General features: G+C 44.8%; 1 protein-coding gene across 2 annotated transcripts in view; it reads left to right on the top strand.

Moving 5' to 3' along the window:
* Window positions 1-13,892, top strand: part of ADAM19 (ADAM metallopeptidase domain 19) — a 94,033-nt gene that overhangs the window by 7,564 nt on the left and 72,577 nt on the right. For both annotated transcript variants that reach the window (XM_060198058.1, XM_007528625.3), the window contains one exon: window positions 2,816-2,886. Coding sequence is in view for 1 of the 2 variants with exons in the window: in XM_007528625.3 (XP_007528687.3) it covers window positions 2,816-2,886 (71 nt within the window). In the remaining variant the exon portion in view is untranslated. The remainder of the gene's footprint in view (window positions 1-2,815; window positions 2,887-13,892) is intronic.

Raw genomic sequence — 13,892 nt, 5'->3', positions numbered from 1 at the left:
CAGAGCACTACTCAGCTCTGGTTTATGGCAGTGCAGAGGACTGAACCTGGGATTTTAGAGCCTCAGGAATGTTTCCTTTTTTAAAAGAGAAGTAAGTAAGTAGGGCAGACATGCAAAGGGCTGCAAAGGCCAGGGCTGCCCAGAGGCAACAGGGATCAGAGTGTGCAGATCTCACCAGAGCTATGAATGACCAGAAGTCTCAGGGATGTCTGAGACCCTGGTGGGGAGTGGTGTTTGGAGCAAATAAGAAGAGGAATGTGCTTGAAGGAGGCAAAAACCACAACCAGAGGTGGCCAACTCTTTCTCAGACTTGCTCGACTAAGCTTTGAGGTCAGCTTAGAAAAACGCAGGAACTCTACTCTAGTGACACCTTCTGTAGGAACAGAGAGCTCAGACTCACAACACCTTGCTTTGATTATATGTAAACATGCAGATGTCCTCTTTAAAATTACCTCCAAGCTGAGTTATTGAAGCATGGAAGTTTATTATGACTTGCCTGTTTACTTTCTTTAAAATTTTCCACAATAAGGTGAAAAGGCATTTAAAAAAAAAACCCTAATTTATTCAAACATAATGGCAGTTACAAAACTATAGAAAGCTGCACAAAAGAAAATTAACCCATGACAATCACATTGACAGGAAATGACCATGGCTATCTTTTTTTACTATGCTGTCTACCCCTGCCTTCAGCCCAAGTCTTTATGCATGATAACTTGTACACTCTACTAGTTGAGCCACCTGCCAACCCTCTCTCCATTTTTTTAAGTAAAAGTATATTTAAATAAAAGATGTACTTCTATTTCTTAAAATAATTATGAGATGTGGTTCTTTCTGCTAGTCACATCTCCACTCAAGCATTGTTTTTCAAAACTATCTTTATTTATTTATTGGATAGAGATAGCCAGAGATTGAGAGACAGAGACACCTGCAGCTATGCTTCACCACTCGTGAAGCTTCCCCCCTATAAGTAGAAACCAGGGACTTGAATCTGGGTCCTTGCACACTGTAAATTGTGCGCTCAACCAGGTGCATTGCCACCCAGCCCCAAATATGTACTTGTATATTTTGAACCTTTGTGCTTGCTTAATAATTATTATCTAAACTTTCTCAATAACAGATTACTCTTAAAAATTTTTTATTATCTATTTATTTATTGTATAGAGACAGCCAGAAATCAAGACAGAAGGGGGAGATAGGGAGAGAGAGAGAGACACCTTCAGCCCTGCTCCACCACTCATTAAGCTTTCCCCCTGCAGGTGGGGTCTGGGGGCTTGAACCCACGTCTTTGCACACTGTAGTGTGAGCGCTTAACCAGGTGTGCCACCACCTGGTCCCCTTAGATTGTTCTAATTCTTCATTTTAATGACTACCAGTTTTTGTCTTGATTGCTATTATTGCTTATTTACCATTCTGTGAATTTTGGACACCACTATCCATTTGCATAAACCTTTGCTTGTGCTTGTGATTTGTTTCTTACAGATAGCGTCTTATATTACTGTGTCAAGGAATCCAAACATTTTCAAACTTTTGGTTCATAGTGTCAGACTATTCTGAGTTACATCCATTTAGATTTTTACTGGTAGGACATTAGAGTACCCCTTTTATAGCGTGTGATATGGCATTGTGGTTTGTAGCTTTAAAACATTTTTATCAGTTTTTAAAATTTAATTCATTTATTTTCCCTTTTGTTGCCCTTGTTGTCTTTTTATTGTAGTTATTATTGTTGTTACTGATGTCATCGTTGTTAGATAGGACAGAGAGAAATGGAGAGAGGAGGGGAAGACAGAGGGGGGGAGAAAGATAGACAGACACCTACAGACCTGCTTCACTGCCTGTGAAGCGACCCCCCTGCAGGTGGGGAGCCGGGGGCTCAAATAGGGATCCTTACGCCGGTCCTTGCGCTTTGTGCCACGTGTGCTTAACCCGCTGTGCTACCACCCAACTCCCATCAGTTTGGCTTTTTTTTAAAGGTATCTTGTATTTAAAAAAAAGGGGGGTGGCACACAGTTGTTGGTGATATTGAACATGTTTTCCCTGCTTATTGGCCACTTTTCAAATCCTCATTGGTTTCTGGTTTATTCTCAGGGTTATATAACCATCATCACTGTCTAGCTCACTAGCTGTATGGTCGTTTAATGATCTCTTCTGAATGTGTAGCAGCTTTGACCATTATCAAATTTTATCTGATATGTGACAGATGCATCTTCTTTTGAATCTATAAAACCTGTGAGTCTATATAACTGGAGGTGCTCCACCCTGTATCCATTGAGATGATTGGCAGTATCCAAACTGAAAATGGAAATGAAATAAAATCCTAGAGTGAAGAGACTTTCCCTGAATTTTTGAATAATAGCCAACAGGAATTGGAATGTGTATCCTTCCTGTGTTTCAGACCCTGTGATAAAGTTTTCATATTTGCTGTCTCACTTAATCCTACGTGAAGCTGAGCATCACTATCTCTGTTTTACAAATGAGGATTCAAAGTAGGTTCAGCTATAAGCCTGAGTTCACACAGCTGTGATGTCAGCACCAGTGTCCAGATCTGACCCCACACAGAACTCACTGTAAAAGATCATGTTTTCCCAGCGTCTGCCAGAACTGCATTTCATCTTGGAGTCTTTTTCCTTTGTCTCTCTGGAGAAGGCAGATGGGGGAGGGGACATGGGCTCTTCTGGAGCTGAAGCTGTTTCATGTTGGGGCTGGAAATGACCCTCTCGTTCACTTCCTGTGGGTTGGTGTCAGAACACAGTGCTCATTCCTGGCGTCCCTGACCTCTGTTTTTAAGAACTGACACACTGCCCCTTGTTGCTTTCAGCATCCTCTCCATGCGGAGCTCAGGGTCGTGGCTGAGGGGCGAGAGCTGATCCTGGACCTGGAGAAGAATGAGTAAGTGAACTCCTTCTTTGTCTGGAATGCAGTGGTTCACTTCCATGGCAGCACCGGACGCAGGTGCCTCTGTCTTTTCTGTCTTGGAAGGAAGCTGTTCATGCAGTGACCTGGGCTCTCAGTTCCCCAAGGCCTTTGCAGGGAGCATCCTGCAAAGACAGGGCATTCCATGGCCTGTTAGCTGGTTGTGAAATGGCGGGACTGCTGACCTTTTTGTGTGAATCTGTTTAGGCTGAATTTTTCAGGACCTCTTAGCATTGACTTGCAGGCGTGGGGTGAGAGAGAGAGAGAGAGAGATTTGTGTGTGTGTATGTGTGTGTGTGTGTGTGTGTGTGTGTGAGAGAGAGAGAGAGAGAGAGAGAGAGAGGTAGGTTGTGTGTGTGGGAGAGAGAAAGGGAGTCAGTGAGAGAGAGACAGTGAGAGATACAGAGATATCAGGCAGGGATGGATCACAGTCTTCAGTAGATGTCTTACCAGCTCTACCACGGTGCATGGCAGGAAGTAAAAGAGCAGAGAAGGAAACAGCAGAGAGGAGAGGTGAGGCTGAGTGCACTGGGATTTGGCACATCAAGCCCTGGCTGCTCCATCTGTTTGGGGTCAGTGAGCCAGAGGAGATGCTACTAGTCAGCAAACTCCTGGCCATACCGGCAGCTCCCCCTTCTCCCTCACCTCATTCATCCTGGGTGGCAGCCTGATTCAGAGGTACACTGTATTGATTTACCACCAAGTACCATTGCTCCATGATTCATGGTCATGGGCAAGTAAATAGCTGTGTCTGGGGTCTGCGCTTCTGCCATTCCCACTTGGCTTGGCTGCTCAAGTGCTTGCCTTCCTTGGCCAGGGCACTCCACAAGCCCCCATGACACCCTGTCCCCCTTCATTATGCTACACAGACCTTGCAGATAAGTCCACATGGCTTGGAGAACTGCCCAGCTCCTCTTGGCAGCCTTCAGAGGCCCCTGCAAGCAGATGAGTAATCACATGCATTGCTGCCAAGGATGGGACGGAGAAGGACCTGCCGACATTCATTGGGTGGGAATGGCTGCTTAGCTTGAGTAGAAATTGAGGAATAGAAATTATTCCAAATTTGGGCTTTGGGGACACTGCAAAGGAGGGTGTGTGGTATCTGAAGTGTGTGCATCAGGGCAGCATTGCAGCAGACATCTCCTTCCCCATCTGTCCTCTGCCTCTGTGGGCAGCGAGCAACCTCCAGGAATCTAGAAAGTTGGGCACCACAGTCATTCTTGTCTAGATGTGTGTTCCTTTTGTCCCATTTCCCTGAGATAGACCTAGCAGCTGTGTGCCAGAGGTTCTGCCAGCTGGACAGAGATAGAAGCAGAGCATTACTCTGGTCCATGCGATGCTGGGGATTAAATTCAGGGCTTCATGCTTGAGGGTCTAATGCTTTATCCACCATGTCACCTCCCAGGCTTCTGGGTCACTTCTTGGCAGTTCCTCTCCTTCTAAAGTGGCTGCTTCCATTTCAATGGTCTCTCTCCCCTCAACCCCCCTCCATAGTGCCACCAGAGCTATTCTACCCTCTTCTGTCCAAGTGGAGCCTTTAACCCTTAAGCTTCCTCTGGTCAGTCAAGGGACATGGTTGGGGTCATGGCAGATAAAGAGTGTGGGTGGCCAAGTAGGGCCATTTGACTGGTCCTCATCTTCTCACCCCTTGGAATCATTGTAGGAAGTGATGAGGAGTCAGAACAAAAAGACCTCTTAGAAAAGAGAGGACATAGCACTCAAGCGCATATAGTACTCAACACAAGGACCCACACAAGGATCCGGCTTCGAGCCTCCAGCTTTCCAACTGCAGGGGAGATGCTTCACAAGTGGTGAAGCAGGTCTGCAGGTATCTATCTTTCTCCCTTTCTATTTCCCCCTCCCCTCTCAATTTCTCTCTGTCCTATCTGTGGCTGCCAGGAGCAGTGGATTTGTAGTGAAAAAAGAAAGGAAAGGAAAAAAGAAAAGAAAAAGAGAAGGAAAGAGAGAACAGTGGTGTGATGTATGGATGCAGAAACTTCAACTCAGAGAGGTATGTACCCTTGCCTAACTAAGCTCACACAACAAGTAAATGAGAGAGATGACTAGAATCACAGAAGCCCAGATTCAACATACTAGCTGTGAAACTTGGGGCATATCACTGTATCTCTTCAAAGCTTCTGTCCTCTCCCATAAGCTTTGGGCAGTGACTGAGTAGGAGTGTGAGTATCCCTGCACTGAGGTTCCAGAGGAGAGCCTGTGGGGGCAGGTTGACCATCTGCTGCTCAGAGCAATTCTTAGGGGTCCTGATTAGCACCAGAGGGCTGGATATGGTTCCTGGCTTTGCTGAATTGGCACAAGGCAGGATACTTGCCAAAAATGGAAGCAGCAGAGCCAAGCACTATGACCTCACCAGCTATCTCTACCTGCTATTTTCATCTAAACTGGGCTTTTTGATTTTCAACATTGTTAGTTCGGGACTCCAACTACACATGATTTCCCAGTGTGTTTATTTCCCAAAACCTTCTCATTCATGGTGCCTGCAAGTTCTGATTCAAAACAGCTTTGGGGGTGGGTGTGAGAAGTCTGAGATTTTTCAAACAGTGTTACAGTAGTTTGAATCCCCTGACATTTAAGGGAAACTGCATCACATGCATACTACTCCTCAGGCAGTTTCACTGTGGACACATTCATTCATTCATTTGCTCATTCATTCATTCATTCCTCTCTGATGTCCAGGCTCCACTGTCTATACCATAACACAGCTCTTCTACAGAATTTAAATGATGACAAGGGACAGCGAATTAGCAAGCATGTGGCTGTATGTGCCCCATAATAAGAACTTCAGAGGAAACAAAAGGGAGAGCAGCACTGTGGAGGGGGTGTTGTAGAATGGTGGATAGGGAGGGCCTTGCTGGTGGATTGATATCTTAGACCAGACCTGTAGGAGCCAAGGGTGTGAGCTCTGGGCACAACTCATGCAGCTCCAAGAAGGCACAGCCAAGTTCAAAGCCCTATTAGATCGTGAAGGTTTCCAGGGCTCCTCCCCACCCCCATGCATTTCCTCTTATATTGGATTCTCAGGCCTCCTGGGAGCTGTGGGCGAGAGCTTCAGGGAGGCAGAGGGGGAGGGAGAGGACGTCTCTAATTTTTTTTTTTTTTCATCCTGAAGCGTCTGGCCTTCTCCCATCAAATCAAAGCCCATGTGCTAATGCATGGCCCAAAATAGCAGGGAGCTGGCCTTTAATGGAATTCACACATGGAGAGATGGCCAAGAATGGCGAGGATGGAGACGCTTGGGGGTGGGCTAGGGAAAGAGCACAGCGGATGAACCTTCAGCACCAGTTACTGACAGACACCCTGAGGTGCTCCAGCTCAATAGCAGGCAGCCAGCTCAGGAGAAAAGGGTGCCTTTCCCACTGGAGACATGCTATCTTTTTCCAAGCAGGTGTAAAAGGGAGACACAGAAGGGCTGATCTGAGTGTAGTTTTCATATCAAGGTGCTGAGATCAAGTGCTGGCTCTCCACTGCCTACTTAGGTCCTCTTTCTGCCTCAGTGTTCCTTTCTGGGCTATGATGATCACCCCACATCCTAAAGCCATGGGGAGACAGAGGAAGAATTTTCACATAGAAGAATGAAAGTGCTGGGCTGGCAAGATAGCTCACTTGGTTAGTGCACTACTTTGCCACGTGTGCAACCTGGGTTTGAGCCTGTCTTCTCCCCAACCCTTCCCCTGCAACACTGAAGGACAATATGGTGCAGTGGTCTCTTTTCACTTTCTATCTACCTGAAAGTCATCCAGGAGCAGTGAAGCCTTGGTGGTGATAAAAAAAAAAAAAAAGAAAATAAGAGAGATGGGATAGAGATAGATAGACAGGAAGAGAGAAAGAAAGAAAGGAAGGAAGGAAGGAAGGAAGGAAGAAAAAAGGAAAGAAGGAATGCCCCTCACCCACAAGGAGACTTTACTGTCAACAGTCTGGTATGCAAACTTTGGACCTTTCTTGTGGGTGTGAGAACACTTGCTTAGATTCTCCTCAGATGTGACCACAGAACATACAAGCTGTTGTTTCCCTTGGGAAGGGAGGAGCAGAGTGAGATTTTATCTGTACTTTCCTGTTGTGGTACCTGTGTGGTAGGCCCACCTGTATACCTGATGAAGGCAGCCTGTGCTCCAGTATAACATATCTTGTATTGTCTTACCTCTGTGCATTCTCTCTCTCTCTCTCTCTTCCTCTCGTTATTGTGCATGTTGGCATGCTCTCAATCTCTCATATACACAGATAAACACGTGTGATTTGTGTATGTTGGCACTGAGCTGTTGTTGGGTGAGGCTTAGCTGTCATTGGGGTGTGGCATGGCGGGTGGTGGAGAAGGCACTGAAGTCAGAAAGAAATGTCCTAGAATGCTCCTTGGCTTCAACTTTGCCATCTGTAAAATGGGGACTTCTTTGGTCCCTCCTGGGCCGTCTGTTTAAAGGAGCTTACATGAGGAAAGGTGGATAGAAGTCCCTGCCTTGGGGAATTTGCTCTTCAGCAGCAAAGGCTTCCCTGGAAAAGGGGACAGCAGGTCAAGACAAATCTTCCATGCCCCCCAAAGAGAAAAAGCTGTTGGTATTAAAGCTGAGGATGAACTGCTAGCTCAGGACCCACCATTTAGCCAACATAAACACCAAGAAGAGAATTTGAGGGAAGAAATTACAGGAAGCTATTTCCATAGCCCACAGTATTGAGGCATAAAGCATGTCTCGCTACCATGCAGGGTCCTCCACCCCCACCCCTCACTCTGAGGACAATTTCAGCAGTCTAGGAGTTGTCTTAGCAGTTGGCATGGGAGAGAGGGAACTGTGGGCCTGGTGCTCTCCTTTCCCTCTTTTCCCAAGAGAAGGGCATATAGAACAATGGGAATGGACTTGGATTCTTTTGCTTTAAGACACACTTCCCAGGAACTGTAAAGGAGGGCTGACCACTTCCCTTTGCCTACCTCTCAGGCATAGTCTGGAGCTTGTCTCTGCACTATTCTAGCCCTCCCTGAGTCCAAATTCAGTGAAACTTTGGTTTGGGAAAGGGGGAAAGTCCTTCAGCCTCTTTTCTTTTTACCAGAGTACTGCTCAGCTCTGATTTGTGGTGTAGGGGACTGAACCTGGGACTTTGGAGTCTCAGGCATGATAGTCTCTTTGCACAACCATTATGCTATTTACCTCACCCCCCCCCCCCCAACCAGCTTCATGTTTTCATTGTGTGCCTCTCTGGCCAGTTGGAGAGAGAGCCTGTTTGCACAGTTCAGCTAATACACAGGAATAGTCTTTGTTCTCATTCATGGCCTCACAGGGAACAGTGATGTCCTGGCAGAATTGGGGTATGGAGGGATGTACTGATGATGGGTTCCATCATTCTTTCTGACTTGTTTATTTTGGTGGAACTGAGGTCTCATGCAAGTGTAATATCATCTCTCTAGTGAGTTTTTCATTCAGAGAGACAAAAAGAGACACACACTGGAGCTTCCTTTGGTGCTATATCACCTCTCATGTGGTGTTAGGACTTGAACGTGGGCCGTATGCATGGCAAAGCATAACCCAATGAGCTTCCTCTCTGGCCTTCTCTCTCTCGCCTCCAGGGTTATTGCTGGGGTTCAGTGCCTGCACTACAAATTCACTGCTCCTGGAGACTATTTTTTCCCCTTTTGTTGCCCTGGTTGTTTTCTCTCTCTCCCTCTCTCTTTTTCAATAGAGACAAGGTGACATTAAGAGGAATATATATATATATATATATATATATATATATATATATATATATATATATATAGAGAGAGAGAGAGAGAGAGAGAGATACTTGCAGCACTGCTTCACTCATGAAGCTTCCCCCCTGTAGGTAGGTACTAGGAGCTTGAAACTAGATTCTTGTGCATTGTAACATGTGTGCTGTACTGAATGCATCACTGCCTGTCCTAATTTATTAATTTATGTACTTAATTTTTGCCACCAGGGCTGTCAACTGGGGCTTGTGCCTACATGATCACTTCACTACTGTAGTGAGCCTTCCTTCTTTCCTCCTTCCTTCCCTCCCTCTCTCTATTCCTTCTTTTTTTCTTTTCCTCTCTTTTATTATGATAGACAGAAGTACAGAATGAGAGAGAAGAGAAAGAGGAGAGAGAAAGAGACACCTGCAGCAGTATTTTACAGTTGATGAAACTTTTCCCCTGCAGGTGGGGACCAGGGGCTTGAACCTGGATCCTTGAGCGTAATAATGCATGCACTCTACTGTGTATGCCACTGGCTGGCCCCTCCTTTTAACTTTAATCTCTTCCTCAGTTCCTCAGGGCCATCACAGGGAAGGGGCCTGCTTTTGTTGCCCTAAAGTAGGACTCCAACCCGGAAAATTACCTTCTGGTGGTGTGGACCCAGGAATCAAAGTTTTCTCCTCTGTTGTTCAATTGGGATGGGATTGTGTAGCACTGTAGGGTCTGGGAGTGGAGGTCTGGTGGGTAGGAAAAGAGTTTTTCTGCAACAGGCAGATCTTCCTGCCACTGTGCTCTTTCAAGAAGACCTGGGAGAAACTTGTACGCCATCTGGAGCCAAACCCTGAACCCTGTGCTCTCCCCACCCCACCTTCCTCTTGGGTCAGCAGTAGATATTAACATCTTCTTTAGGATGCAAGACAGCTCTCCCAGACTCTCTCTCCCCAGGTGCTGCATTTGTCATTGGTAGAATTCAATTTGCTGGATCAGAGAGAAGCTTCAGAAAGACTGAGCTGGCCTCCCAGAGCTCTTGGTGAAGCTGTGCTTCACTGAGTTGCATTTCAGTGAGTCATGGCCATATGGATTGCATTTCACTGAAAATACACATGGCTTAAGAAATTAGAGACAATCATTTTTTAAAGCAAGTATTTGGCAAATCAAAAGTATTCAAAATGTTATTCCAAACTCAGGGCTCATGCATCTGGGCTCCCTGGGTCCTGCAACCAGAGATTTCCTGACCTGAAGAGACTAGTGCTAAGGAAACAGTGATGCTGAAAGATCTGAAAATGTCTTCAGACATCTTTGTTGGGGGCAGGGAAAGGGAGTATTAGAAACTGAATTAACCCTACTTTGATGACCCTGAGACAGTAGAGAGTGAGAAAGTGGATTTGAATTCCAAGCATGGTGCTAGCCACCCTGGCCCAGAGAGATTGCAAACCCTTTTAGGATGTAGCTCCCAGTTGTAGCTTTTTTTTTTTTTTTTTTTTTCACTCACATCCCCTGTAGTTATTGACCAAAGAGATTTCCAGCCAATCTGACCTGACTTTTGTGGAAGCCAGATTCTCAACCCCACCCCTGCAATAAGCAGAGTCTCTGTGGATTCAGCATCATTGGGAACATGTTAGTGCTTTCTCAGGGGCCATGATTTCACTAGTCTTTGGCATTAGGTGGCTTAAGGATGCAGCTACACAGCCCTAAGAGAGGATCAAGGAATACCCAGGGTAGAAATGGCTGAGACAGATATAGGTTCTGAAAGCTGTGTATACGCAAGCCTTGGACACATAATCAAGACAGGAGGGCTGGCTTGGTCTTTGGTGCCAGGGAGACCTAGATTCAACTCCAAGCGCTGACTCTTCCTGGTTAAGATAGCCTTGGGTAGGGGTAGGGGTGGGGTGGGGGGGGTCATCTGCATTCTGAATTTTATTTCTTTATCTGTGTTCAGATAGTGCTCACTCCTTTAGTAACGTTTCCCAAGAACCAGACACTTCTCAGAGGTGCTTTGTGTGTTCTTATTAGTTAATCCTCATGTACACAACCTTAGTTTTTTGAATTGAAGTACAACTGACATATATATTCATCTCCAACGTACAATATAATGACTCACAATGGGTGTGTGTTGTGAAATGATCTCAGTAAGTCTAGTTAACATCTGTCACCAGTATAGTTACAAATGTCCCTAACTTGTGATGAGCATTTCCAAGGTCTACTCTCTTAGCAGCTTTCAGATTTCCAGTATAGGCTTGTTGACTGTAGCTCTCATGCTGTACATGACACCTCCCCACCCAATGCTTATTTATCTTATTCTTTTTTGTTTGTTTGTTTTTTCTTTTGTTTTGTTTTAAGCAGAGCACTACTCAGCTCTGCCTTGTGGTGGTGCAGGGGCTTGAACCTGGAGCCTCAGGCATGAGAGCCTGTTTGCATAACCATTATACTATAGATCACCTTAAGCCTGCCCCATCTGGCAGCTACCTATCTGTGCTCTGTATCAAAGTGTTCAGGATTTGTTTTAGATTCCACATGTGAATTCATACAGTAGTTTTCCTCTGTCTGATTTATTTTACTTAAATGTTCTCAAATACCCATTCATGTTGTTGCAAATAATAGGATAACGAGTTAGTTGTGTGTGTGAGAGAGACCAGAGCACTGATCAGCTTTGACCTATGTGGTGCTGGAAATTGAATGTGTGACCTCAGGCATGTAAATCCAGTACTCTAAACTGAGATACCTCTCTACCCTATACTGTGCTTAGGTAGCTTTCAAGTCTTGGCTATTGTAAATAAAGCTGTAATGAACTTAATCCTGCCCCCCCCTTTTGGGCTAGTGTTTTCATTTCCTTTGGATAAATGCCCAGAAATGGAATTGTTGCACCATATAGTAGGCTTATGTGTAAGTTCTTTTTGAGGAACCCCTATATCATTTTCTGTAATGGCTATACCAGCTTGCAGTTCCACCAACAGTGTATAAATGTTCCCTTTTCCTTTAAATGCTTGCTAGGGCTGTTATTGATCTTTTTGATGATGGTCATTCTAACAGGATTGAGGTGATAAATACCTCGTTGTGATACTGATTTTCCTCTCCCTGATGATTAATGATGATGAACACCTTCATATATACTTGTTGACCATTTGTATGTTGCCTTTAGAAATAATTCTTCTTTGATTCCTTGCACATTTTTAATTGGATTATTGTTGTTTGTTGCTATTGAGTAATTCATGGCAACCTTTAAAGGAGATATTATTATTCACCTTTTAGTAAGTGAGGAAACTCAAGTGTGAGGAGTTCAAATAACTTATAACCCAGTGTCCTCCAGTGCTGTGAGACAAACTCAGCTTTATCTGCTTCTTACTGTCCAAAACTGCTTGCTCAGAAAACAGACATCAACACCTTTATGCAGTGTGGGCTAGTCTGAAAAATACCTCCATCCAAGATATCCACATTTTAATCCCTGACATATGAGAATATGCTACCTTATATGACAAAAAAGCATCTCATCAAGTGTGATTAAACTAAGGATTCTGAAAAGAGAAAATTATCCTAGACTATCTGACTGGACCCTAAATGTAACCATACTCATTTGTAATCATGACATGTTTGCATTTGTAATGCATTCTTATGTGGAAGGCAGCAGGAGATTTGATTTTACACAGAGGAGGAAGAGACAGTGAAATCATAGAGACAGAGATGGGAGTGGTGTAGCCACAAGCCAAGGAATGCCAGCAAACACCAGATGCTGGAAGAGGGAAGGAATGGTCTCCTAGAGGGATCACAGGCCTGACCACATCTTAATCAAGGCCTTCAGAACTTTAAAGTGACTTTCTGTTGTTTTTAGCCACCAAGTTTGTGGCAGTCTATTCCACAGCAGCCCAGGGCTTGTGAAGTTTAGGGATAATGCTCCATGCTGTGATTAAGACAATGCCAGAAGTAGAATGAGCACGTTTCAAGATATGCAAATGTGCATTAATGCCAAGTCTGGAACAGATGCTTTCTAAAGTGTCATGGGGATGCCCACAAGCGTTGTGTGTGGCCTCCTGACTTTAGAGATGAAGGCACCTAGTGAAAAACACATTGGGAAAGAGTGTGCGGTTAGTACTTGTCAGTATTTCCTAAGTTCCGGGTCATGTTCTCTGGTGCTCAGTCCCTCTGTGGTTATCTTCTGACAGAAAGCTGATAGTCAGACATTGGTAAAGATGGCACCTGCTATGCTGGCAGCCACATTGTAGGAGATGCCTGTCCAGCAGATGTTGTGCTATGGTCTATGCTTTGTTGAGCTGAATCCTCACCATCTGCCTATGTTGGCCCCATTTGGCAGATAGGAACTCCTAGTTGTGAAGTAGTGTGACCTGCTCAAGGTTATCTAGACAGAAAGGGTGGGGCTGGATGTTTTGACTCAGAAGCCCAGGATGTTGACTCTTGGCTGTGTGACTGAGATGCCTACCCTTGCTTACAGTTCTTTGGTGTAATACTGGCTTCACTTGTCCTTCTCCCTATCCTCCTCCCTGTCCTTTGCCCTCCCCAGACTCTGCATAGAATTTGAATTTCAGTTTATTGCACCAAACTAAAGGACTCTGGGGGAGGGTTCAAATTCTGGAACATAATGTCAGATGACCTAGAGGAGGCTGAATTCTTATGTGAAAAACTGAGAAATGTTATACATGTGAAAACTACTGTATTTTATTTTTTTTTGTTACTGTATTTCATTGTTGACTGTAAACCATTAATCTCCCCAATAAAAATAAATCTTTAAAAAGAAAAAAAAAGAATTTGAATTTTAGTGTACCAATGTGTCGTAATCTAGGCAGAAATGGACTCAGATCCTGTTCCCTGCACCTGTTGGCTCTGTTAATTTTGCCCTTTGCTGGTCTCAGTTTCCTGTCTCCATGGTGGGTCTTACTAGGACCACCCTGAGGGATATTGCCTGACTTCTATCACATCATTATAAAGGACCTATGAAGTACCTGGCATACCACGAGATTGCAAAAATAGTCATTGTTATTTATATTTTGTAGGGTTGAAAAAACACTCACAAATGAAGTAAGAGGGAATTCCCCTGAGCTGGTTTCCAAATCTAGTTAAGAAAAGTTGATCTTAAAACCCTTGCCTCTGGAAGGAAATTCGCTCTCTCTACAGCCTTGCCCAATTTGACCTCACTGTATCTAGAGAACACAGCTTTGCAAGGCTGTCCCATTGGCCAAACTGTACCTCCTCTGTGGCTGCAGACTTGGTGCCCAGCCCTGCCTTGGCAAGACCCTAAATTGTCTGATAAGGAGGTTGGGATTTGTTCACTGGTTCC

Source organism: Erinaceus europaeus, chromosome 9 (assembly GCF_950295315.1).
Source record: "Erinaceus europaeus chromosome 9, mEriEur2.1, whole genome shotgun sequence".
Taxonomy (NCBI): Eukaryota; Metazoa; Chordata; class Mammalia; order Eulipotyphla; family Erinaceidae; genus Erinaceus; species Erinaceus europaeus.
The sequence above is the reverse complement of the archived record's forward strand: the minus strand, read 5'-3'. Positions and strand labels throughout refer to the sequence as shown.